Source organism: Pleurodeles waltl, chromosome 12 (assembly GCF_031143425.1).
Source record: "Pleurodeles waltl isolate 20211129_DDA chromosome 12, aPleWal1.hap1.20221129, whole genome shotgun sequence".
Classification (NCBI taxonomy): domain Eukaryota; kingdom Metazoa; phylum Chordata; class Amphibia; order Caudata; family Salamandridae; genus Pleurodeles; species Pleurodeles waltl.
Window position 1 is genome coordinate 635513075 of NC_090451.1, and position 26585 is coordinate 635539659.

Genomic DNA, 26585 nt, shown 5'->3' on the forward strand with positions numbered 1-26585 from the left:
GGGGTGGGGGTTGGGGGGGCAAATTTATTTTAGGCCATTTCTGCCCCCAGGGGGGCAGAAACCACTAGGCACCGGGGATTTGTTTTTTGGCGCCAATGTCACGCAGGGGGAGCGACCCCGTAGTCAAGGGTCGCTCCCGGAGGGGGGCTGGGTGGGGGTTGGAGGGGCAAATTTATTTTAGGCCATTTCTGCCCCCCCCCTCTCCCCCCCAGGGGCAGAAACCTCTAGGCGCCAGGGCACATTTTTTTTTGTGTGTTTTTTTATTTTTTATTTATTTTTTTTAGAGATGGGGAGCGACCCATCAGGCAAGGGTCGCTCCCCTAGGGCGCAAATTGTATTTAGACCATTTCTGCCCCCCTAGGGGGCAGATTGGTCGATTTTAGGTCAATCTGCCCCCAAGGGGGCAGAAACCACTAGGCACCGGGGATTTGTTTTTTGGGCGCCAATGTCACGCAGGGGGAGCGACCCCGTAGGCAAGGGTCGCTCCTGGGGGGAGGGGGGATTGGGGATGCAAATTAATTTTAGGCCATTTCTGCCCCCCCTGGGGGCAGATCGGCCTATTATTAGGCCGATCTGCCACCGGGGGGGGGGGGGCAGAAACCTCTAGGCACAAGGGCAAATTATTATTATTTTTTGTTTGTTTTTTTTAGAGATGGGGTGTGACCCATCAGGGAAGGGTCGCTCCCCTGGGGGACAAATTGTATTTAGACCATTTCTGCCCCCCTTGGGGGCAGATTGGTCGATTTTAGGTCAATCTGCCCCAAGGGGGCAGAAACCACTAGGCACCGGGGATTTGTTTTTTGGCGCCAATGTCACGCAGGGGAGCGACCCCGTAGGCAAGGGTCGCTCCCGGGGGGGGGGGGGAGGGTGCGGGTTGGGGGGGGCAAATTTATTTTAGGCCATTTCTGCCCCCCCCCCGAGCCTATTATTAGGCCGATCTGTTCCCAGGGGGGGGCAGAAACCTCTAGACGCCAGGGCAAATTTTTCTTTTGTGTTTTTTTTTTTTGTTTGTTTGTTTTTTTTAGAGATGGAGAGCGACCCATCAGGCAAGGGTCGCTCCCCTGGGGGGCAAATTGTATTTAGACCATTTCTGCCCCCCTTGGGGGCAGATTGGTCGATTGTAGGTCAATCTGCCCCAAGGGGGCAGAAACCACTAGGCACCGGGGATTTGTTTTTTGGCGCCAATGTCACGCAGGGGGAGCGACCCCGTAGGCAAGGGTCGCTCCGGGGGGGTGGGGGTTGGGGGGGCAAATTTATTTTAGGACATTTCTGCCCCCAGGGGGGGCAGAAACCTCTAGGCGCCAGGGCAAATTTTTGTTTTGTGTTTGTTTTTGTTTTTTTTGTTTTTTTTTAGATGGGGAGCGACCCATCAGGCAAGGGTCGCTCCCCTGGGGGGCAAATTGTATTTAGACCATTTCTGCCCCCCTTGGGGGCAGATTGGTCGATTGTAGGTCAATCTGCCCCAAGGGGGCAGAAACCACTAGGCACCGGGGATTTGTTTTTTGGCGCCAATGTCACGCAGGGGGAGCGACCCCGTAGGCAAGGGTCGCTCCGGGGGGGTGGGGGTTGGGGGGGCAAATTTATTTTAGACATTTCTGCCCCCAGGGGGGGCAGAAACCTCTAGGCGCCAGGGCAAATTTTTGTTTTGTGTTTGTTTTTGTTTTTTTTGTTTTTTTTTAGATGGGGAGCGACCCATCAGGCAAGGGTCGCTCCCCTGGGGGGCAAATTGTATTTAGACCATTTCTGCCCCCCTTGGGGGCAGATGGGCCGATTTTAGGTCAATCTGCCCCTGAGGGGGCAGAAACCACTAGGCACCGGGGATTTTTTTTGGTGCCAATGTCACGTAGGGGGACCGACCCCGTAGGCAAGGGTCGCTCCGGGCAGGGGGAGTTTGGGGGGGTTGGGGGGTCAAATTATTTTAGGGCATTTCTGCCCCCCCCTGGGGCCGGCTGAGCTAGAGGCCAAAATCCACAGGTAGGCACTTTGCAAAAAACACCTCTGTTTTCTGTGAAAAAATATGTTGTGTCCACGTTGTGTTTTGGGCCATTTCCTTTCGTGGGCGCTAGGCCTACCCACACAAGTGAGGTACCATTTGTATCGAGAGACTTAGGGGAACGCTGGGTGGAAGGAAACTTTTGGCTCCTCTCAGATTCCAGAACTTTCCGTCACCGAAATGAGAGGAAAAAGTGTTTTGGGGCCAAATTTTGAGGTTTGCAAAGGATTCTGGGTAACAGAACCTGGTCCGAGCCACACAAGTCACCCCATCTTGGATTCCCCTAGGTCTCTAGTTTTCAGAAATGCACAGGTTTGGTAGGTTTCCCTAGGTGCCGGCTCAGCTAGAGGCCAAAATCTACAGGTAGGCACTTTGCAAAAAACACCTCTGTTTTCTTTCAAAAATGTGGATGTGTCCACGTTGCGCTTTGGGGCGTTTCCTGTCGTGGGCACTAGGCCTACCCACACAAGTGAGGTATCATTTTTATCGGGAGACTTGGGGGAACGCTGGGTGGAAGGAAATTTGTGGCTCCTCTCAGATTCCAGAACTTTCTGCCACAGAAATGTGAGGAACATGTGTTTTTTTAGCCAAATTTTGAGGTTTGCAAAGGATTCTGGGTAACATAACCTGGTCTGAGCCACACAAGTCACCCCATCTTGGATTCCCCTAGGTCTCTAGTTTTCAGAAATGCACAGGTTTGGTAGGTTTTCCCTAGGTGCCGGCTGAGCTAGAGGCCAAAATCTACAGGTAGGCACTTTGCAAAAAACACCTCTGTTTTCTTTCAAAAATTTGGATGTGTCCACGTTGCGCTTTGGGACGTTTCCTGTCGCGGGCGCTAGGCCTACCCACACAAGTAAGGTATAATTTTTATCGGGAGACTTGGGGGAACGCTGGGTGGAAGGAAATTTGTGGCTCCTCTCAGATTCCAGAACTTTCTGCCACAGAAATGTGAGGAACATGTGTTTTTTTAGCCAACTTTTGAGGTTTGCAAAGGATTCTGGGTAACAAAACCTGGTCCGAGCCACACAAGTCACCCCATCTTGGATTCCCCATGGTCTCTAGTTTTCAGAAATGCACAGGTTTGGTAGGTTTCCCTAGGTGCCGGCTGAGCTAGAGGGAAAAATCTACAGGTAGGCACTTTGCAAAAAACACCACTGTTTTCTTTAAAAAATGTGGATGTGTCCACGTTGTGCTTTGGGGCGTATCCTGTCGCGGGCGCTAGGCCTACCCACACAAGTGAGGTATAATTTTATCGGGAGACTTGGGGGAACGCTGGGTGGAAGGAAATTTGTGGCTCCTCTCAGATTCCAGAACTTTCTGCCACAGAAATGTGAGGAACATGTGTTTTTTTAGCCAAATTTTGAGGTTTGCAAAGGATTCTGGGTAACAGAACCTGGTCCGAGCCACACAAGTCACCCCATCTTGGATTCCCCTAGGTCTCTAGTTTTCAGAAATGCACAGGTTTGGTAGGTTTCCCTAGGTGCCGGCTGAGCTAGAGGCCAAAATCTACAGGTAGGCACCTTGCTATAAACAGCTCTGTTTTCTGTGATGTGTCCACGTTGTGTTTTGGGGCATATCCTGTCGCGGGCGCTAGGCCTACCCACACAAGTGAGGTATCATTTTTATCGGGAGACTTGGGGGAACATAGAATAGCAAAACGAGTGTTATTGTCCCTTGTCTTTCTCTACATTTTTCCCTTCCAAATGTAAGACAGTGTGTAAAAAAGACGTCTATTTGAGAAATGCCCTGTAATTCACATGCTAGTATGGACACCCCGGAATTCAGAGATGTGCAAATAACCACTGCTTCTCAACACCTTATCTTGTGCCCATTTTGGAAATACAAAGGTTTTCTTGATAGCTATTTTTTACTCTTTATATTTCAGCAAATTAATTGCTGTATACCCGGCATAGAATGAAAACCCACTGCATGGTGCAGGTCATTTATTGGCTCTGTGTACCTAGAGTTCTTGATGAACCTACAAGCCCTATATATCCCCGCAACCAGAAGAGTCCAGCAGACGTAACAGTATATTGCTTTCGAAAATCTCCCATTGCAGGAAAAAGTTACAGAGTAAAACGTAGAGAAAAATTTATGTTTTTTTCACCTCAATTTCAATATTTTTCTTGTTCAGTTGTTATTTTCTGTAGGAAACCCTTGTAGGATCTACACAAATTACCCCTTCCTAAATTTAGAATTTTGTCTACTTTTCAGAAATGTTGCGGTTTCTGGGATCCAGCGTTGGTTTCATGCCCATTTCTGTCACTGACTGGAAGGAGGCTGAAAGCACTAAAAATCGTAAAAATGGGGCATGTCCCAGTAAAATGCCAAAATTGTGTTGAAAAATTGGGTTTTCTGATTCAAGTATGCCTGTTCCTGAAAGCTGGGAAGCTGGTGATTTTAGCACCGCAAACCCTTTGTTGATGCCCTTTTCAGGGAAAAAACCACAAGCCTTCTTCTGCAGCCCGTTTTTCCCATTTTTTTGAAAAAAACGAAATTTTCACTGTATTTTGGATAATTTTTTTTGGCCTCCTTCTGGGGAACCCACAAAGTCTGGGTACCTCTAGAATCCCTAGGATGTTGGAAAAAAAGGACGCAAATTTGGCGTGGGTAGCTTATGTGAACAAAAAGTTATGAGGACCTAAGCGCGAACTGCTCCAAATAGCCAAAAAAAGGCTCGGCACAGGAGGGGGAAAAGGCCTGGCAGCGAAGGGGTTAAAAAACGTGAGTGTTTCTTACCTCACTGTGTTGTACGACATCGTAGTTGACATGTACTGTTCTTGGATGCTGTCCGGTCTGGCTGATTCTGCTGTGTTATGGCGCTGTATGGAGGACCGCAGGATGGCATGCGTGCGGCCTGGCTGCAGCATTTAAACATCTGCAAAAATAAACGCAGACTACGTGATAGATATCGCGCTCGCTCAAGGAGACAGAAATTGAAGTAATCTACTGCTTTCTTCTTCGTTTACTACTACCTTCCATAAATATAACACGCCATCATGAAGGAAATTAAACTGAAACAGAAATAGAATATGTGCTGAAATGTACATATTGCAGCGGTGAATAAAATCAAGCTCATTGAAAAAACTGAAGCGTTATATGATTGAGCACCTACTAAAAACAGAGTTGATCCGTTAGAACAATATTGAGGAAAGTGCCACTAGGGAACAATATTTAACTAATTGTTTAAGCGCGTTGCTTCAATAATGTCTGCAAAACTGGAAATATTCATCTTTATTTAAGATATATAACCACCAAATGTGAACAACACCCCCTTTGGGCCTCGCTGATGTTACTCCCAGGTAAGCCTTTTCATTTAATGGTGAGAATACTAGTTTATGGGAATCTTTGAATTGTGAATAAAGATTTGCCAAACCCCATTGATTAGGGGGGATTTTCTGAGAGCTCAAATTGCAGAAGAACCTGAGACTGTGCGAAATAGAAGGTAGAAATGATAAAGGTGTAAGAAATAAAGATAGGAAAAACTTTTTTTATAAAAAATTTAAAAAAAGAAGTAGATATTGGAAGAACTCTGGAAGAAGATTAAAGTCATTCCCTATGTCAGAACCTAAAGCAATAAGACAATTATCATATAGTGCAGCTGTATTATCTAACTCTGACTCCACTGACTTAAAATCTAAAATGGCTGATTCTACTGAACTACCCTTCACAGCTATCAATACAATTTTGAAAGAACTGATAGATATAAAATCCTCCATTGCGTCTCTGGATAATGCAGTTTCTACAAACACCACGGAAGTTCAAGGACTAAGAAATTAAGTTATTAAATTTCAATTTTGCATATAAACAATAAATAGTCGGATTACGAATATTGAAACCCATTTCGATAAAACGACACAAGTCATGATATTTGGTACCTGCAGCAGAAAATGATTGATTTAGAGGACTGAAGTAGAAGGAATAATCTTAGATTATAGGTCTTCCGGAACAAATAGAGAAAGATAATATATTAGACTTTTTGACCTATTTAATTCCAACTTTGATGAACATCACATTTACCATTCCTTTAGAATTTCAGAGAGCTCATCGTGTTCGGTCACGCGTAATGGACCGTTCTACAAAACCTCGATATATTCTAGTCTGCTGTCTACGACATCAACAAGCCCGTCAAATCATTATGGCATAAAAAAAAAACGGTCCATACGATTACGAAAAATCACAAGTAATTATCACTGCAGACTTTTCAGCCTCTACCAACCTCAAAAGGAAACAATTTTTAAATCTACGTGCTAGACTAAAGAAAAGAGACATAAAATACGGCCTTTTAGAACCGGCCACTATGATTGTAACTTTTCAAGGGAAAACCAAGGAATATATGGATCTTCATGACTTGGAATCATTTTTGAATGACTTAGATGATAAGGACTCAGAGATGGAACATAAATCTTCTCCTTCACCCACAAAAAAATCTTCTGCATCTAACACTCCAGATGATGCTGATCAAGGAGAATGGGAGACTGTTCAACGACATTGGTCTCATGGTAGTAAACTTAAAGCCTGGAAAAAAATATCAACCAAGAGACAAATCTAGATCCCCCTTAAAACCTTTATTATACTTAAAACATAAATCATATGCGATAATATTTTGCTCTTTTCCTTAACCAATTCTTCTTCTTTATTATCCATTTTTCTCACTACATGATTACATCTGTTCATGTTATCGGATATTCTATTTCACATTTGAAATGGCACTATAACACCCTCTTCTCTACTCACCACTTCGCAGCACATTTGTTCCCCCCCGTCTAAAGTTTTAGTTGTTAAGTGTACACAATTGTCTTATCACTTGTGTTGGACAATTTACTTTGTATTGATAGCTCATACAAATAACCATTTCTTATTTTAATATAATCCAAAATGTTATTTGATTTTATATTTCATTCCTAACATTTATATTCACTGACACATTTTAAATCATAAAATTTCTTCTTATCTTTATCTTATATTCTTTCTTATTTTTATAAACCTTAATAATACTATTACTTTATTCTAAATATGTCGGTTTATAAGTTGAAACCTCTGAATGCTGTTTCCTTAAATGTTAATGGTTTAATACGTTTTATTAAGAGAAAGAAAATAATTAATTGTCTTGGACAACAAAAATGAGATATTCCCTTGTTACAGGAAACTCATCTTACTGAACCAGAAAGCGAAAAATTGAAGAGAGATTGGATTGGTCAAGTTATACATGCTAGCATAACCCAGAGTAATTCTAATAGTGATGATACTCCTATTCGTAAATGTGTGATAGCCATCCTTTTTAGTAAAAACCTACCATACAAAATAATACAAACATGGTTAGATGATAGTGGTAGATATGCATTTGTTAAAATCCGTGTTAGAAATTCCTTTTTGATTGAAGGTACGATCTAAGCACCCAATGACTCCAAAACGATTTTTATTTCTATGATAAGTAGATTACTGTCATCTTTCGGATCTACATGACTAATAATCGGGGGAGATTGGAATGTGACCATATACCCATTCATTGATAGATCGGTTAAACCTGACATTCATCATACAAGTGATAGACATATCTTAAAAGATCTTATGGAAGATTTTGCATTGCAGGAGCCATGGCGCCTGTTACACCCAGATGACAGAGATTATACGTTCACATCTTGTCCACATTAAATTCATTCTAGAATAGATTATTTTCTAACTTCATCTTCAATGTTACAATCGATAACACATGCAGGAATTATTCCTTGCAGCCTTTCAGATCATGATTTAATAGACATACATGTTAATATTGGATTAACACAGACCCACAAACCAAATTGGAAATTTAATATCTCTTCATATAAAACACCTCAGGCTAAATTCAGTTTATGTCAACATGTCGAACAATTTCTTAAAGAAAACAAGAATTCAGTTAGAGATGCTGGTATACTTTGGGGAGCTGGCAAAGCGATAATTAGAGGGATGATTGTGAGAGACTCATCTATTTTTAAGAAGCAATTAAATAGAGAAAGGTTATTATTGGAAAAAGAGGTCATATTGCTCACGAATAATTATATCCTGAGATATTAAAAAAAATACTTTCAGTTAAATTTAAATTTAATAATTTGTATACTTCTCATGCTGAAAAATGTCTATTTTTAATTCATCAACTTAATTATGAAAGGGGGGAATAAGCTGGAAGACTTCTAGCATATCAACTACACCAACAAGAATCTTCCAGAACGATACCTGCTATTAAAAATTCTTCTAATGATCTACTTACACTACCAACTGATATACTGACACAATTTCAGATTTATTATGAAATACTTTATACATCATTCAACTGTAAAGATACAAAAGAGGAAGATGACTTTTCCAATAATTTAAATATCACAAAATTATCTCAAGAACAGAAAAAAGGACTGAAAGGGCAAATATCAACAGAAGAAATCATAAAAGCTATTGAATGTTTAGCTACAAATAAAGCTCTTGGGGAGGATGGCTTTCCTATTGAATTTTATAAAATTACAAAAGTTCAAATAACCCCATTGTTACAAACTTTCTTTAATGAAGCATTAAAAAAAGGGCATTTTTCTCCAGAATTTGTGCGAGCACGTATCACTATAATTCTTAAACCTGGCAAAGATCCTTTAGAATGCTCTAGCTACAGACCCATCTCACTAATTAATTCTGATATTGAAATTCTGGCAAAAATACTTGCGACCCGTTTAAATTTAGTTATTATATCTCTTATTCATCCATCTCAAGTCGGTTTTGTTCCATCCCATTCCTCTTCAAATCATCTATGAATAATTCTACATTTATTATGGCAACAACGCAATAAAATTGAAGAAAATGTTACACTGTCCCTGGATGCAGAAAAAGCTTTTGATAGAGTGGAATGGGGATATTTATTTCGGACCATGAATAGAATGGGTATTGGTATATTACTTTAACCAAAGGAATGTATTTATCTCCAACTGCTGCGATTACCTGTAACGGTTTCACATCTTCTTACTTTAAAGTTTTTCGTGGTACCAGGCAAGGATGCCCACTCTCTCCATTGTTGTTTCTTATTGCTTTAGAACCTTTAGCTATGGCAATTAAACAACATATCAATATAAAAGGTATTGCTGCCTCCTTGGGAGAGGTAAAAGCTTTTTACTATGCAGATTATATTTTATTGACAATATCAAACCCAGATTCCTGGCCTAAGACTCTGATCACCCTTTTAAATCAATTTTCGATATTCTCTGGGTATGACATTAATTGGTCCATATATGAAGCTCTACCAATGAACACTAGTACTACACCAGCCTCTCTAGGTAATTTTCCTTTTAAATGGAAATCTTCTTTAAATATCTTGGGATTTTACTCAATACTGGGTTGAAGAATGTAATGATGGATAACTTGAATCTTATTGTAGCTAAACTTAAACAGGATTTTATACGATGTTCTCAATTAAATCTTTTATTATGGGGTAGAGTACAGATTATTAAAATTAATACAGTCCCAAAATTCAATTATGTGTTCAGCATGTTATCCCTTCCAATCACTTCTAATTTTTTCAAAAGCACTTCATCTATGATAACTCATTTTATTTGGGGAGAAAAAAAAACCTTGTATAAGTAGTTAAAACTTGCATTCATCCTCATTAAAAGGAGGCCTAAAATTCCCACATTTGGAAAATTATTGGATAGCCCAATAGCTATCACATTCAACATACATGCTATCAACAAATTGTAATGCACCCCTATGGGTGAAATTTGAACAGCTTTTATTGAAAACTACTATTCCCATGGCTATTTATTATACCAAAATTCCAAAACATTCACAATTCTCAAATCCAATCATCTATTCCGCCCAATTGGCATGGCAAAAGGCTCATAAAATAATAAAATGCAACACCGATATTTATTTAAGCGCTCAAATTTTGAATAATTCTGCAATTATTCATAAGGGTAAAGAGCTTAATTGGTTTGTTTGGAGAAACCATTAAATTAATACCCTATCAGATTTGTATACACAGAATAAATCCTTGAAATCATCCTCACAATTGCAAGAGACATATAATCTTCTAAACTCGCAGTTTAATAATTTATTCTAATGTCGTCCATTTTAAATTCTAAAATAGACTCAGGTAGGGATCCTATAATACAATCATCAATTGCTCATTATATTCGCACATGGAAGAATTTTCAAAGGTGCTGTATCTGGTTTATATTCTATACTAATTGATAGATCCTTCTCAAATGATACATCCGAAAACTTAAAAACATGGTGGTCCACACAGCTTAATATTACCTTTTCAGATAAAGACTGGACTAGAATTTTGTAAAATTATAAACGGGGTATTCGTGATGCGAGATTAAAATGTAATTACTTTAAAATACTTAATTGTTGGTACTGGTCACCTTCTAAACTTTACTCTGCTAAACTTAGTTCAAACTTCGACTGTTGGAGCTGTCACAACCCAGTTGCGATATTGTTCATATCTTATGGGATTGTCCCGAGATTCAACAGTTTTTTGTCACAGTTAGCTAAATACTTAGCAACATTATTACCTAATATTTTTCTATCACCCCGATTGTTCTTATTACATGATACTTCTGGAATAGGAAGAATTGCCCCACAGATGTTCAGGTGGTTGTCTACGACAATTAGTCTGGCTGAAGTTAATATATTACATTTTTGGAAATCTGATGTTTTACCAACGATCCAATCTTGGTTGAAAGATATGTTTGAAGTTGCACGGTTTGAAAGAGTGATATATAAACTAAATTATAATTTAGTGCTATTTGATTACTTGGGGCTCTTTCTTAGAATAGTTATATCCTTTTTTTCTTTTCTCTCTTTTTTCTATATATATGTGATTCTCTTGATTCTTTTAATTCTCTTAATATTGTTATGCTTTATGAAGACTTGTTGGAAAACCTTAATTCTCAGATTATAATTAACAAATTGATATATAATTTTCTTACAATTTAGTTGGATGTCTACTTTTCTTTTTATACTTTTGGAAAAATTATGTTTGAACAGGACTTCCTCTAACTATTTCTTAACAATTATTGTGTATTTTTCCTTTTCTTCTGAATATTTAATATGGAATGATTATAGAAATTCTTTATTAGTGCACTTTTGTTTTTTAAATATTCGATGTATATTTTATATATTTAATATGCAATTTGCATATATATATGTTTTCAAAATTAATCAAGAACTGAAACACACACAAAAAACACCTCTTCTGCCTGCTAACTTGTTGACCGCTCTCCTTTTATTGGCTCAGCACAGAGCAGAGACAATAAAAGGAGGATCAGCCTCACTTTATTTTGATTGCCAGTTTTTGCAGGCTTAATAGTAAAAATCGCTGAATTTTTTAAAAAGTGCAGATTTCGCAGGTTTTTTGCTAATCGCAAAATCACGATATCCTGGGGCTGTCTGTGTTTTAGAATTTTCAGGTACAGTTTGTGAAAGCACATTTTCATTCCTGCTAAAATAGTGTTTTTTTATGGGGATTTATTTTTAGTCTCCTTTTTAGGGCCAAGTCTGTGAGTGCATGGGCTACTACATGCGTCTTGCTTGCAGGACTCTGTTGCGTACAGTAAAGAGCTTGGAAGCCCATCTGTCGCTTACCATTTGTTGGCTTGCGTGGCACTCTTTACAGCCTCGTAATACATCACTGCAGGCCTGGCACAATTTCTGTTCCTCCATGTGGAGCAGGGACCAAGCACTGATTGATTCAACGTAATCAGTGCCCATCTGCTGCTTCCGACGTGATTGAGATAGTATTTTGTTCTTTTTAACATATACTGCGCTGCAAACACAAGGCGTGTGACTGTATAAAACATGTCCAGCAGGGCAAACTAAATTGTAAACTTTTATTTTTTATAGCTAACTTTTTTTTATGTTGCTGAGTCGTCTTTTCTCACTTTGCAGTCATGTTTTCTTTTGTTTTTGCTTGTGGGCACTGTTCTCCAAAGATGACGATTATCTTGTTCTAAATATTGCAACGGGCATTGTTTCTTTATTATATGTATTTCGGAAATGATGTTTTAACAAAAATCATACAGTACACCTCAATTCACCCCAGTTTGTCCAATCCGCCCTATTACAATCCACCCCACCTCACCCGCACCAATTCCCCCCACCCCAGTCCAATCCACCCCACTCCAATCCTCACAACCCACCCTAATCTAATCTACCTCACTCCAGTTCGCCCTATTCCAATCCAACACAATCTCCACCACTCCAAAACAATCTGCCCCAGTGTAATCAAAACAATTTGCCCCACTTCATTGCAAAACAATATGCCCCATTCCAATCCGACTCGTTCCAATCTGCCCCACTTTAAACCAAAACAATCTGCCCCACTCCAATCCAAAACAATTCCACTTGAATCCGCACCACTCCAATCTGCCCCACTTTAATCCAAAACAATCTGTCCCCCTACAGTCCAGCCCACCCCACACCAATGCAATCCACCCCAGTCCAGCCCTGTCCAATCTACACCATTCCAGACCAATCCACCCCACCCCTGTTAAATCCACCACACTCCTGTTCAATCCACCCCACTCCAGTCTAACCCACCCTACTCCAATACAACCCACACATCTCGAATCCAACAAATCCACCCACTCCAGTCAAGACATAGTATATGGCACGCATGACAACTCACTTGCCTGTTAGTTCACAAATAGTATTGTCATCACGGCGGAAGTATGAATGTTTCTCAGTTGTTGTAAACACTATCTATTTTAGTTAATAACTATTTGGGGTGTTTAAGAAATACACTTTTTTACAAATTTGAATACACCTTAATATATTCAAACATGTTGTTTGTATCATGATTTATACTCATCTTGTTCGACTAAACAGTCCTCTTCATAGGTGTCTAAGGGATTCCTCCGAGGTAGCCCAGCCTATTCTGGCATGTGACCATATCATAATAATGGAAGTAGCCTCAGGAAAATATCTGCATTCAGTAAATATTACACAAGGTCATCCCCAGAGTTCACTAAATGTAAGGACTAATTTGTGGTCGCTAGAGACCCCCATTGTGTTCTCTCCTACACTTCAGGCATTGCCCATATACCAGAAAAACCCTTTTCTTTTGTTGTACCTTACACGTGTGGCACAGTATGCACATCAACTCATCTCGAGCATACCAGAACAGGACCTTCATTCTTTATTCTTCCAGTGGCCCTTGCCTACTACAATATGTGTTTATTCCTGCATAAATAATCGACAGAAGGGCAGTGAACTTCACCATTTAATTCCTCTGTAGTATATATCTGCCTGCCAGCAGCATGGAGATCACTGGCTCAGTGCTGGCTATGGTAGGGTAGGCTGCCTCAGCCTTTAGTCATTTCGAGGCATGTATCACAGGTACTACTGCAGTGGATTAAAGAGACATTCAGGCGGCTGTCCTTGCTTTATAAATGTCTATTCTCTGCAATGAAAACGCTTTCAACTACAATATCTCATATTTTGGGATTTCAGGTGTCCTTGCTTTTAACTCAGAGGCAGCACCCTCTCCTTCCTTTACCCCTTCGCGTGATACCATCATTCGTCCACCTATTAGCTTATCTTCACAAATATTCCAGCACCTAAATTAACATGTGAAATTAGAATATAAGCAAAGATGAAAACCTATCTTAGCATATTCTCCTATGCATCAATTCTGGATATATTGCAGAGCACGGGGACAAATGTTAAACCTAGGAAACTTATTTGCATATATTCTACACAGCACTCGAAGGTTCAAACTTCAGTACCCTTAGTTTCTAATTAGGAGTTGTCTGGAGAGGAGTGTTTAGAAATGGCCATTTCAACTTGTCCTGTGTCTTCAGGCCTGGATTACTGGGTCTGCAAACTCCGGAACTGGTAGGACACTCAAGGCTTGGGTGTCACCAGACCCAGAACTGAATACGGTACTGCATAGCCTGCGGGCAACTGATGCACCTTGCCCATCTTGCTTCTGCACAAGATTAGGAGCTGCAGCTGTGCAACCAGATCCCAGCTCACTTGCTTTAACCTTCCAAACTCCTGCTACAACCACCAAAGGCCAAAACAAGCACACTGACAATTGCCCCCAACTCCCAGCAAGTGGCAAACTGGTGTGGAGTTAAACCCTGGAATTAATAAAAACGCAGAGAATTGGAGCAGTTTTCCTGGGTATACGTGTTATTCCGAATTCCAGGGAAAAGAAAATCATTGTATTATGGTGTGTGAATACTGACAATCAATTATTCTGGCACCCTTTATCCCTGCACCAAAATAAGAGGAACTTGTATTAAGGGCCTTTGCCTTCTTCTAGTAGCTGTATAGTCAAAAATACAACTCTGAAATATTTGGAAGAAAATATTAATTGTAGGGGAAAGTATTTAGTCTTAAACTTTGGAGGTGTTTATAATGTAGTGGGCAGCAAGTGATTTCTGTGATTATGTGACTATTGCGGGGCACTGAACTGTAGTCCATATAGTTTGAAGATACAGGCTACTTGCTTAAAAGAATTGAACATGAGGTGATGTTGTAGTTGACGGCCTTTTTACGGTCGAGCGCATAGCGCTCCATCCCTGGTGTAATCTCTCTCTGGGATTCTAACCATGCCCACACCAAGCCCATCAGTTTGCGTGGTTTGTGGGCTTGCCTTTTAAAATCAGCTTGATTTAATTAGTGTATGGCATGCCTGTGTCATGCCTTTTCCGGTGTTTAGCCTGCCTCGAACACACCAGTAAACTACTGAAAATATACGAGGCTGCATGTTTTCCGTATGGTTTCTGCACTATTTTTTCTCTTTATTCCATAGGTAGTACGATCTCGCTGGGCAGTAGTCAAGCACTTTGAATGACATCGACCCTGTTACATGGATAATTGCACTTTTGCTGGTAACATAGATAATTGCAATTTTGCAGGTTACATGGGTAATTGCACTTTTGCCATTTGACTGCGAGCAAACTTCTGTTTCCTTTTGTGTGATTGCTTTGCGCTCATGGAGGCCGACGGCTCGCATATGTGAAACTGTTTTACTTTTCAGTTTATGTGGCAAGAAAAGTCTGGTTAGGAGTTTACAAAGCTAATAGCTTTAACTTGAGTAAACGCGAGACTCATTGCATTGCAAATGCTTGTGTTAAGTTTATGTTGTCTTGTTTGCAGGGGCAGCTGCACCATGTCCCTGAACCCACCCACCAGCAACGATGCATGCCTCAGCATTGTCCACAGCCTCATGTGCCACCGACAGGGCGGAGAGAATGAGACCTTCGCCAAGCGGGCCATCGAAAGCTTGGTGAAGAAACTGAAGGAGAAGAAAGAGGAGCTTGACTCACTCATCACAGCCATCACTACCAATGGTGTCCACCCCAGCAAATGCGTTACAATCCAAAGGACCCTGGATGGGCGGCTACAGGTATGAGAGAAGCTTTCTGCCTAATGGTTCCCGATTTAAGTATGTGGCTGGATTTTAAAACGATCAGCAACGGAGTCTGTGCTGGGGCAGGAGGAGGGTTACAGAGAGGGAAATCACTTGCCATGCACATTAAACCTCTTTGGAGTAGGAGGGTGCAAGATGAGTCTTTTACCAATAAAGTTTAACTTTAAAAGACAAATGACAATTTTGGTCATTCACTGGGAAATTGGTTAAACATAGACCCCTCAACTCTTTCTGGAAACATTGAGTATCATATTTATATGGAAACAGTCGTCCGGGAGAGGCTTGAAAACTTGACTGAGACTGAGGACTAAGAACAATGCTGAGACAGCTTCTAGGGAATGATGATCATACCTCTGTAATGCACCAGTAGCACCTATGCCTTCATAACAAGAGGTCCTGAAAGTGGCCTGGATTTTCTCCACCCTCGGAGTTTACCAATACTAGTGGTGGGGAATATCTAGGCCATCACAAGTGGGACGCGTAGTCACCTTGGAAATGGGGAATTGCCTTGGAATCACATACTTCAGGTACAGCTCCTCTATTAATTTCTTATTTTCCAAAAGATATTCACATGGAGCAACCAAAATATCCTTGTGAAAATAAACAGATCTGTGGAAACAACATCGATCTCATGACTCCGATGAGGCCAGCTACTGTTCCTGTATTCTGACCTGCCTGTCCCTTGTGTGTGGGAAACAGCGTGGAAATGGAGTCAGGCGCAATCATCTGCTCATTTCAGTGGTTATCTTTTCAAGGGGACATTGAAGGCCGATGAGGGAGGACAGTTAACTATGTAGACTCAGGTGAAATGTAAATGGGTTAATCTCAGCTTCATTTTAACTCCACGTTTTGCACTGCCTTTTACAAACCCTAGTCTCCGTATGGTTTGTTGTCATTCTTTCTTGTTGGAATGTGAGTGGGTGGATGTGAAATGTGTGAACTGTAGATGAGTCAGCATGTGTATTTGCCTAGGCACCAAATGAGGCATGTTTTACTGCATGCTAGTCATAAGTGGGTCCCTTCTTCGTCTTCCTTGCAGTGATTTGTTTCCTGTGTTTGTGACTTTGATATATACTGCACATGGGCAAGTGTATTTGCTATGTTGTGTCCAAGTTTATTTACTATGCCTGTGTTAACATGCCTTGCCTGTGCGTATAACAATGCTTGTTCTGTAGTGGTTGGTGTCTGGTGCTTTCCCGGAAGCCCATTTCTTTATGCTGATCCCTGTATGTTTGCTTTGACCATGTCCCTCTGTGTTGCTGCTGAAGATGTTTTTGCTGTACTCGAGCCCGTGTCCATTTACCGGCTCTGTGTGTTTTGCATTTTCCATGCCTGGGTTCATTTTTGCCTTTTTCCGGGTGTGTGGTGTGTGCGCTTTGAACTCTTTGTCTTTGCTGTGTTTGACTTTAACTGTGCTTGATGTGCTTGCGTCCTCGTGTTTGCTCGGAGGTCGGTTTTCTTGCGTGTTTGCAGTGCCTGGCTTCCTGTCTGCAGAGACCCTTTTGTGGTTCTTGTGTGTGTTTGCTGTTCCTCTCTCCATGCGCGTTTACCGTTTCAGAGTTGTTGGGGTCCACTAGTAGACCATACAGATTACATCTGATAATCCAGACACAGATTTACACTTGAACATATGCGGACAATGTAAACGTTACAAATTGTAGTGAATTGAAGAGATAGGCCCTCATTCTGACCTTGGCGGGCGGCGGAGGCCGCCCGCCAAACTCCCGCCGTCAGGTTACCGTTCCGCGGTCGAAAGACCGCAGCGGTAATTCTGACATTCCCACTGGGCTGGCGGGCGGCCGCCTTCAGGCCGCCCGCCAGCCCAGCGGGAAAGAGGCTTCCACGATGAAGCCGGCTCGGAATCGAGCCGGCGGAGTGGAAGCTGTGCGACGGGTGCAGTTGCACCCGTCGCGTATTTCACTGTCTGCGCAGCAGACAGTGAAATACATTTAGGGGCCCTCTTACGGGGGCCCCGCGACCCCCCCTACCGCCATCCGGTTCCCGGCGGGCGGACCGCCGGGAACTGGATGGGGGTAGGGGGGGTCGGAATCCCCTCGGCGGCGCAGCTAGCTGCGCCGCCTTGGAGGATTCCAATGGGCGGCGGTACACTGGCGGGAGACCGCCAGTGTTGCCGGTCCGACCGCGGCTTTACCGCCGCGGTCGGAATGCCCATTGGAGCACCGCCGGCCTGTCGGCGGTGCTCCCGCGGTCCTCCAACCCGGCGGTCATGGACCGCCAGGGTTGGAATGACCACCATAGTCTGAAAAGATTTTTTGTACCTTTATTCACTGACACGGGCAGTGCTTAATTAGTGCTTGTTGTTTCCGGTGCTGAGCACCGGCACTTATTTGTGAGGGCCGGGGCTTATTCTTATGCCTCAAGCATTTGCTGCGAGCAAAAGACACATATGGGAAGGACGGAAGAAGGAAAAACTAAAAAAACGTCATAAAGGGAGAAAGTTGCAAGATGAGCTGAAGGGGCAGGGGTGGCCGTAAATTGATTGAAGAGGCCCGAGATGGCTCCAGGATTACGCTGCCTCAGTATTCAGTGCTGGCAAATTTAATTACAGCAGCCTCGTGTTTAAGAGAAGGGCTTTGAGCACCGGCACCTCTTTATTTACAAATTAAGCACTGGCCCCTGGAAAACATTTTCATGAAAACTAAGGCAGGGAGATCAGTGAAAGGTAAATAATTAAATTGTTTCAAAAGTTCCAACAGGATTGCCACCTGTTTAGGTAGAAAACTAAAGAACTAATAAAAGTCTTTGAAAAAAATGATAATTAGAGTATGGACAATGTTGTTTATTTTTCATAGTTTTTTTACATTGTTTTACTTACATTAGATCGTGCAGCAAGATTAATTAATTAAACCCAAAAATGAATTAATGTGATATTATGAGTTAATCAAAATCAGAAAATCTGCTAGTCAGTTTGAGCGTGGCTCTGTTTTTTTTTGTGTGAATCAGGCTGCACTGCCTCTTGTTTTGTCTGGGGAGAGTTGACTCACTCCTTCAGGGTGGCGCCAACAGATCCGTGATGAATCCATCTTTTATTCTATTTTCTGGTTGAGGTTTTACCATGAAACATACCGATGCTCCCAGTAGAATCCTGGGTCTGTCCTCAGATTGACCGGGTTAATAGTTTGCGTTCATCTGGCAGGAAACAACATATGCCACAGTTAATACAATCTTCATTCTAAATGTATAAAGTGGAAACTTCTTATTAAAAGGACATTAACGTTGTGAACTTGGTATTCAGTGGGCAGGCGAGTTCCGGGCCAGTTAAAATGTCACGGTGCACTTACATTTTACTGTGATTAAAATGGGCGAATCATAACACACCCACTAAAACGCAAAACTGCAGCTGAGCAAGAAAATCTAACATGTGAACTTGGTATTATGATGAAACTAAATCTCACAGGCTTGCAATATGGTGTAGTTGAGAGTCTATGTGTCATCAACTTACTATTTTAGTTTTAAGGTCTGGAATTAACCTTCCTTGACATGGTTACCCCCTGACCTTTTGCCTTTTGTTGATGCCAGTTATGATTGAACATGTGCTGGGACCCTGCTAACCGGCCCCCGAACTAGTGTTCTTTCCCCTAAACTGTACCTTTGATCCCACAATTGGCACAGCCCTGGCAGACAGATAAGTCCCTTGCAAATGGTACCCCTGGTACCAAGGGCCCTGTTGCCAGGGAAGGTCTCTAAGGGCTGCAGCATGTCTTATGCAAACCTGGGGACCCCTCAGTCAGCACATGCACACTGCCTCATAGCTTGTGTGTGCTGGTGGGGAGAAAATTATTAAGTCGACATGGCACTCCCCTCAGAGTGCCATGCCCACCTCTCACTGCCTCTGGCATTGGTAAGTCACCCCTCTAGCAGGCCTTACAGCCCTAAGGCAGGGTGGACTATACCACAGGCGAGGGCATATGTGCCTGAGCACTATGCCCCTACAGTGTCTAAGCAAAACCTTAGACATTGTAAGTGCAGGGTAGCCATAAAGAGTATATGGTCTGGGAGTTTGTCAAACACAAACTCCACAGTTCCATCATGGCTACACTGAAATCTGGGAGGTTTGGTATCAAACGTTTCAGCACAATAAATGCACACTGATGCCAGTGTGGGATTTATTGTAAAATACACCCAGAGGGCATCTTAGAGATGCCCACCTAATACCAGTCCGACTCCTAGTGCTAGGCTGACCAGTTTCTGCCAGCCTGCCACAACAAGACGAGTTTCTGGCCACATAGGGTGAGTGCCTTTGTCACTCAGTGGCCAAGAACAAAGCCTGTACTGGGTGGAGGTGCTTCTCACCTCCCCCTGCAGAAACTGTAACACCTGGTGGTGAGCCTCAAAGGCTCATGCCTTTTGTTACAGCAACCCAGGGCATCCCAGCTAGTGGAGATGGCCACCCCTCCGGCCACTGCCCCCATGTTTGGCAGCAAGGCTGGAGGAGATAATGAGGAAAAAAGGAGGAGCCACCCACTATTCAGGAGAGCCCCTAAGATTCCATGAGCTGAGGTGACTCCTGCCTTTAGAAATCCTCCATCTTGAGATAGGAGGATTCCCTCAATAGGAATAGGGATGTCCCCCCCTCCCCTCAGGGAGGAGGCACAAAGAGGGTGTAGCCACCCTCCGGGACAGTAGCGGCTGGCTACTGCCCCCCAGACCTAAACACACCCCTAAATTTAGTATTTATGGGTGACCCTGAACCCAGGAAATCAGATTCCTGTAACCTGAAGAAAGAAGAAGGGCTACTGACCTGAAAGCCCTGCAGAGACGACGGAAACACCAACTGACTTGGCTCAAGCACTACTGGCCTATCTCCAGACTCAAAGAACCTGCACAGCGACGCATCCGACAGGGACCAGCAACCTCTGAGGACTCAGAGGACTGCCCTGAACCCGAAGGACCAAGAAACTCCCGAGAACAGCAGCACTGTTCAAAAACAGCAACAACTTTGCAACTTTGAAGCAACTTTTAAAGAGACTCTCCCTTCCGGCCGGAAGCATGAGGCTTCTCACTCTGCACCAGACGCCCCCAGCTCGAGCTCCAGAGAACTATACCACAGAGAAGACTCACAGGCGACTGCGATGATGTGAGTAACCTGAGTCGACCCCCCCTGCACTCTCACAGCGACGCCTGCAGAGAGGATCCAGAGGCTCCCCCTGACAGCGACTGCCTGGTAACAAGGAACCTGATGCCTGGACCAAGCACTGCACCCGTAGCCCCCAGGGCTGAGAGGAACCACCTTCCAGTGCGGGAGTGACCAGCAGGCGGCCCTTTTCCTAGCCCAATCGGTGGCTGGCCCGAGAGGTGCCCTGCCTGCATCGCTAGAGTGACCCCTGGGTCCCTCCATTGCTTCCTATAGCAAACCCGACGCCTACTTTTGCACACTGCATCTGGCCCCCCCAGTGCTCTACAAAACCTCCCTGGTCTGCTCCCTGAGGACGCAGGTACTTACCTGCCAGCAGACCGGAACCGGAGCACCCCTGTTCTCCATAGGCGCCTATATGTTTTGGGCCCTCCTTTGACCTCTGCACCTGACCGGCCCTGTGTTGCTGTTGCGGTGACTTTTGGGTTGCCTTGATACCCCAACGGTGGGCTGCCTATGCCCAGGAGACTGACTGTGTAAGTTCTTTACTTACCTGAGAAACTTAAACAAACTTACCTCCCCCAGGAACTGTTGATTTTTGCACTGTGTCCACTTTTAAAATAGCTTATTGCCATTCTAACCTAAACTGTGTGTACTACTGTTTTAAATCAAAGTTCCCTACTTACCTGTGTGAAGTACCTTGCATTTTATGTACTTACCTCAAATCTTGAATCTTGTGGTTCTAAAATAAATTAAGAAATTATATTTTTCTATATAAAAACTATTAGCCTGAAGTTAAGTCTTTGAGTGTGTGTTCCTCATTTATTGCCTCTGTGTGTACAAAAAATGCTTAACACTACCCTCTGATAAGCCTACTGCTCGACCACAAAATAGAGCATTAGAATTATCTAATTTTGCCACTATCAACCTCTAAGGGGCACCCTTGGACTCTGTGCACACTATCTCTCACTTTGAGATAGTATATACAGAGCCAACCTCCTACAGAGACCTTTTAATTTTACTAAAAACATATATTCTGATGGATACACCTACCTGTGGATTCCTCACCAAAAGAATTCTCCCCTCGCGCTAGCCCTCGATGGAAATTTCTTCTAGCTCTGCACGTTGATGATGATGTCACAATCGCCCGACTCCACGTGACGCCCCATGACGTCATCCAGGCAATAAGAAGCCCTTGTCGACGTGCAGACGTCAGTTCCCTTTTTTCCATGCCCGAATAACGGTTAATTCTTCGAGGCTCACAGGGAGATACTGTTACCAACGGACGGTTACGATGTCGCAGCCTAGAAAATCCGGCTTTAAACCTTGTAGCCAGTGCGGGGGTCGGATGTCGGTTACCGACCCCCACGAGAAATGCCTCTGGTGCCTTAGTTCCGACCACGAGGTCGAGGCATGTGGTTCGTGCCAACGCATGAACCCTAAGGCACTTAAGGAGAGGGAGGCGAAGTTATTCTTGGCCCGGTCCAAGAAGAAGAAAGAGAGGCGTCATAGGAGGGAGTCTTCGTCGAGATCTTCGAGGTCTCGTCGTCATCATAGTGGCTCTCGGCGGCGTCATGGATCTCGGTGCCGATTGAGCAAGGGACGGTCCAGATCTAGATCGGCTTCTCCGTCGGCTCGGCGTCGTCCGACGTGGGAGATAAGCCTGACCGTCACCCCTCCACCTCCGGCGACCCCGACGTCACCTGGGTCAGTCTTTGAGGTTGAGCCTCCCCAGAGGTCTGAGGGTTCTCCTAGCCAGGAGTTACCTGGACCCTCTTCGGCAGCTTTGCCGGTGCCAGTGCAGCAGCAACAGTACCCGGCTTTCCCGACTCCGGTATCGGATCCTGCAGCGTTTTTTAACGCTATGTATAACATCTTTGCTTCCATGACGCCGGGTGGAAGTCATGCAGGTCCGTCTGGCCCTTTGGCCTATGATTTGGGTGTCCCGGTGTCTTACAGGTCGGCGCCGTTCACCCCGTTTATGTCTGCTGCATCTGAAGCGGCGCTGATGCCTACGACGTAGCTCAGGATGGCTACACCTGTTACGGCGCCGTCGGATTCGCCTCGGATCCAGTCGACGTCCAAGAACACTTTGGAGCCGGAGCCTCCGGCTTCGGACGAATCCGAGGGTCGGCGCCGACGAAGATCTTCGGCGTCGGCTGATGCCTTGTCGACTCCAGGCTTGGAGTCAAGACTTAAATCAAGACGCCTGGCCCTTCGTCTGTTGGAGGAGGAAGAGTACGCGAGGCAACACCTGGAGGAAGGAGAAATTGTAGAGCCCTCAGGTGACTTCCAGGGACTGGACTCAGCTAGTGGCCTTGACACTACCCCGGAATGGGATCTGGCTTCCCCTGGAGAGGTCACGGAGGAAGCAGCTTCTTTCCATAAAGTCATCCGTAAAGCTGCAGACTTTTTGGATATTCCCCTTCCTACCACGGAGGTCAAGAGAAATTTATTAACAGAAGTCCTCCATCCGACGTCTGCTTCTGCTGAGCCTCTTCTACCATTCAATGAGGCTCTGCTGGACCCTATTAAGGATATCTGGCTGAAACCTGTATCCACCGCTGCGGTCAACAGAGCGGTGGCTCGGCAGTACAGGAGGGCGCCTGGGGATCCGGCGTTTCTTTCCAGGCAACCAACTCCGGAGAGCCTAGTGGTCCAAGATTCATGTTCCTCCAGATCCTCTCCTGGCTCGTTTCCTGGGGCCCCTGCGGACAGAGAGTCAAAAAAGATGGACCATGCTGCTAAAAAGACATTTTCATCTTGCAGTATGGCCCTAAAACCATCCAATGCCACATGCATACTGGGACGTTACATCCATGCCCTTATGGAAGAGGCGAAGGGCCACCCTAATTTGTCCCAGGAGATGCTGCAACTCTTAGCGGATGCTCAGGCGGCTGCGACGCAAGTGATCCAGTCTGGATTGGAAACTTCGGACTCGGTGGCTAGGGCTATGGGCACGGCCATAGTCTCTAGGAGGCAGTCTTGGCTTCGATCATCAGGCTTCTTGACGGACATGCAGGCCACACTCCTTGATCTTCCGTTTGATGGGGAAAAGCTCTTCGGCTCTAAGGCTGACTCAGCCTTGGAGCGTTTTAAAGAGAGCAGAGCGACAGCTAGGTCCTTGGGACTCCAGTCGTCGGCCTCATCCACCTTTAGAGGCTTTCGGAGATTTAAAGGATTTGGACGTGGTTCCTTTCGAGGAAGAGTGCAAGTACCACAACAAACTGCTTCTACCCTGCCTTACAGATCCTTCAGGGGCAGGGGCAGGGGCAGAGTCCGTACGAGAGGAGCCACCTTGCAGCACTCTGCCTCTTCCTCTTCCTCGGGAGGGGTGCAGCAAGGAAAGCAGCTGTAGTCCTCCACCATTCCCTGTCCATTCGTCTCCGGTAGGGGGGAGACTTGCCTTTTTTCTTCCAATGTGGGAGGTCATAACATCGGACTCCTGGGTCATCGACATTGTGAAGAGGGGGTACGCTCTTCCCTTTCGGGAATTCCCTCCGACCTTCCCTCCCCGCCCATCCTTCTGTTCGGAAGACCATCTTCTCCTGTTACAGCAGGAGGTATTATCCCTATTACAGAAAGGTGCAATAAAGTTGGTTCCCGAGCAAGAGAGGGGTCAGGGGTGCTATTCAAGATACTTTCTGATTCCCAAAAAGGATGGTCGGCTGAGACCGATTTTGGACTTGAGGATTTTGAATTGGTTCCTCAAACAGGAAAAGTTCAAAATGCTGACTCTTTCAGGTTCTTTTGGCGTTGAACGGAGACTGGATGGTGTCGGTCTATTTGCAGGACGCGTATTTTCATATTCCAATCCTCAAATCGCACAGGAAGTATCTCCGGTTTGTAGTAGGATCACAGCATTATCAGTTTGCGGTCCTTCCCTTTGGTCTTACTTCAGCACCTCGAGTCTTCACGAAGGTGACGGCGGTGGTAGCAGCAGAGCTCAGAAGGAAGGGGATCGCTGTGTTTCCCTATCTGGACGATTGGTTGATCAAGGCCAATACTCCAGAGCTCGTGCGGTGCCATCTCCAGTCGACAACTCAATTGTTGTACGACCTGTGTTTTTCAGTCAATGTACCCAAATCTCACCTAGAGCCCTCTCAACGCCTCCTGTTCATAGGGGCAGTATTGGACACGACATTGAATCGGGCCTTTTCTCCGCCACAGCGAGTTCAGGACATACAGGCTTTGATTCCAATGTTTCAAAATGGAGCGGTAGTTCCAATCCTCAAAGTCCTTCGTCTGCTCGGTCTGTTTGCTTCTTGCATACTGTTGGTCACTTATGCACGCTGGCACATGAGGGCTCTCCAGTGGTGCGTCCGCAGGCAGTGGTTTCAGCACAAAGGGGATCTCGAGGACTCGATAAAGATCTCCAGAGACACTGCAGTGGATCTTCAGTGGTGGGCAGCGGTCGACAACCTGTCACAAGGAAGGCCATTCTCGCTACCCCCACCAGTGGCCTCAGTGGTAACGGTTCCTCCACTCTAGGGTGGGGAGCTCATCTGGGGGACCTGGAGATCAAAGGCCTTTGGTCTCCAGTAGAACAGAAATTACACATCAATCTGTTAGAATTGCGGGCAGTACGTCTGGCACTCAAGGCCTTCCTCCCTTCCATTCGCGGTCAGTCAGTCCAAATTCTAACGGACAACACGACCTCGATGTGTTATATAAACAAACAGGGAGGAGTGGGGTCGGATCTTCTCTGCAGAGAAGCTCTTTGTCTCTGGTCCTAGTTTCAAGACCACAAGATCTGCTTGTTTGCACATCTCTTGGCCGGAGTCCTGAATGTGCGTGCAGACATTCTCAGTCGACGCAGCTCGGTCGATCACGAGTGGCGTCTTCATCCAGATCTAGTTCTGGATATCTTCAGGATGTGGGGATATCCGCAAATAGATCTGTTTGCCACTCAAGAGAATGCGCAGTGTCCGCTATTTGGTAGCCTCCAGTATCCGGTGCAGGGAGCTTTGGGGGACGCGTTTCAGATGACCTGGAAGGGTCAGTTACTTTACGCGTTTCCCCTCATACCCTTGATTCCTCGAGTTCTCAGGAAGATCCGCCAAGACCGAGCCCAAGTCATCCTAATAGCTCCGGACTGGCCGAGAAGGGTGTGGTATTCGGACCTACTCCAACTCTCTCAGTGCCCTCCGCTCCGTCTCCCTTGCAGGGTGGACCTCCTCTCGCAGTCGCAGGGGCAGATTCTACACCCCCACCTCCAGAGCCTGCATCTTCATGCCTGGAGATTGAACGGGGCAATCTGAGTTCCTTTTCTCTCCATCCAGAAGTGGTGGAAGTTATTCTATCGGCCAGGCGACACTCCACCAAGTCAATCTATACAAATTGTTGGGCTAAATTTACAAGTTGGTGTGAAGAGAATAGTTTAGATCCTTTAAGAACTAGTTAATCTGACATTTTGTCATTTGCGCTCTATCTAGCACAGAAAGGTTTTTCAATTGCCACTGTTAAGGGTTATCTATCTGCGCTATCTGCTTTTCTGTGCCTTCCTGATCAACCATCCTTCTTTAAATCTCCAATTGTTTTAAAGTTTCTAAAGGGACTCACTAATAAGTATCCGCCCACGCCATTCGTTATGCCTCAATGGGACCTTAACTTAGTTTTAACTTTTCTTATGGGGGCCCCGTTTGAACCTATGCACTCTTGTTCTCTGCGGTTCCTAGTATTTAAAACTGTTTTCCTGGTGGCAATAACATCTGCCAGAAGGGTTAGTGAGCTTCAGGCTCTCACTGTGGAGACCCCATACCTTTCCTTCTTCAAGGACAAAGTGGTGTTGAGGACCAAGGCGGCTTTCCTACCGAAGGTTGTTACACCCTTTCACCTGGGGCAGTCAATTACTCGCTCTTCCTTTTACCCTCCACCTCATCCATCCAAGGAGGAAGAGAGGCTCCACCGGCTGGATCCGCGAAGAGCTCCGAGCTTCTACGTCGCCAGGATGAAAGAGTTCAGACAGGATGAACAGCTCTTCGTTGGATACGTGGGGAAGTGAAAAGGTAGAGCGGTCCACAAGAGAACGCTATCCAGGTGGGTCATTCTATGTATTAAGATCTGCTATTCTTTGGCGAAGAGAGATCCACCTGTGG

General features: G+C 44.5%; 1 protein-coding gene across 5 annotated transcripts in view; it reads left to right on the forward strand.

Moving 5' to 3' along the window:
• Window positions 1-26585, forward strand: part of LOC138268449 (mothers against decapentaplegic homolog 4-like) — a 430729-nt gene that overhangs the window by 130201 nt on the left and 273943 nt on the right. For all 5 annotated transcript variants that reach the window (XM_069218099.1, XM_069218104.1, XM_069218102.1 and 2 more), the window contains one exon: window positions 15119-15368. In XM_069218099.1, coding sequence (XP_069074200.1) covers window positions 15132-15368 — 237 coding nt within the window. In that variant the 5' untranslated portion in view covers window positions 15119-15131. The remainder of the gene's footprint in view (window positions 1-15118; window positions 15369-26585) is intronic.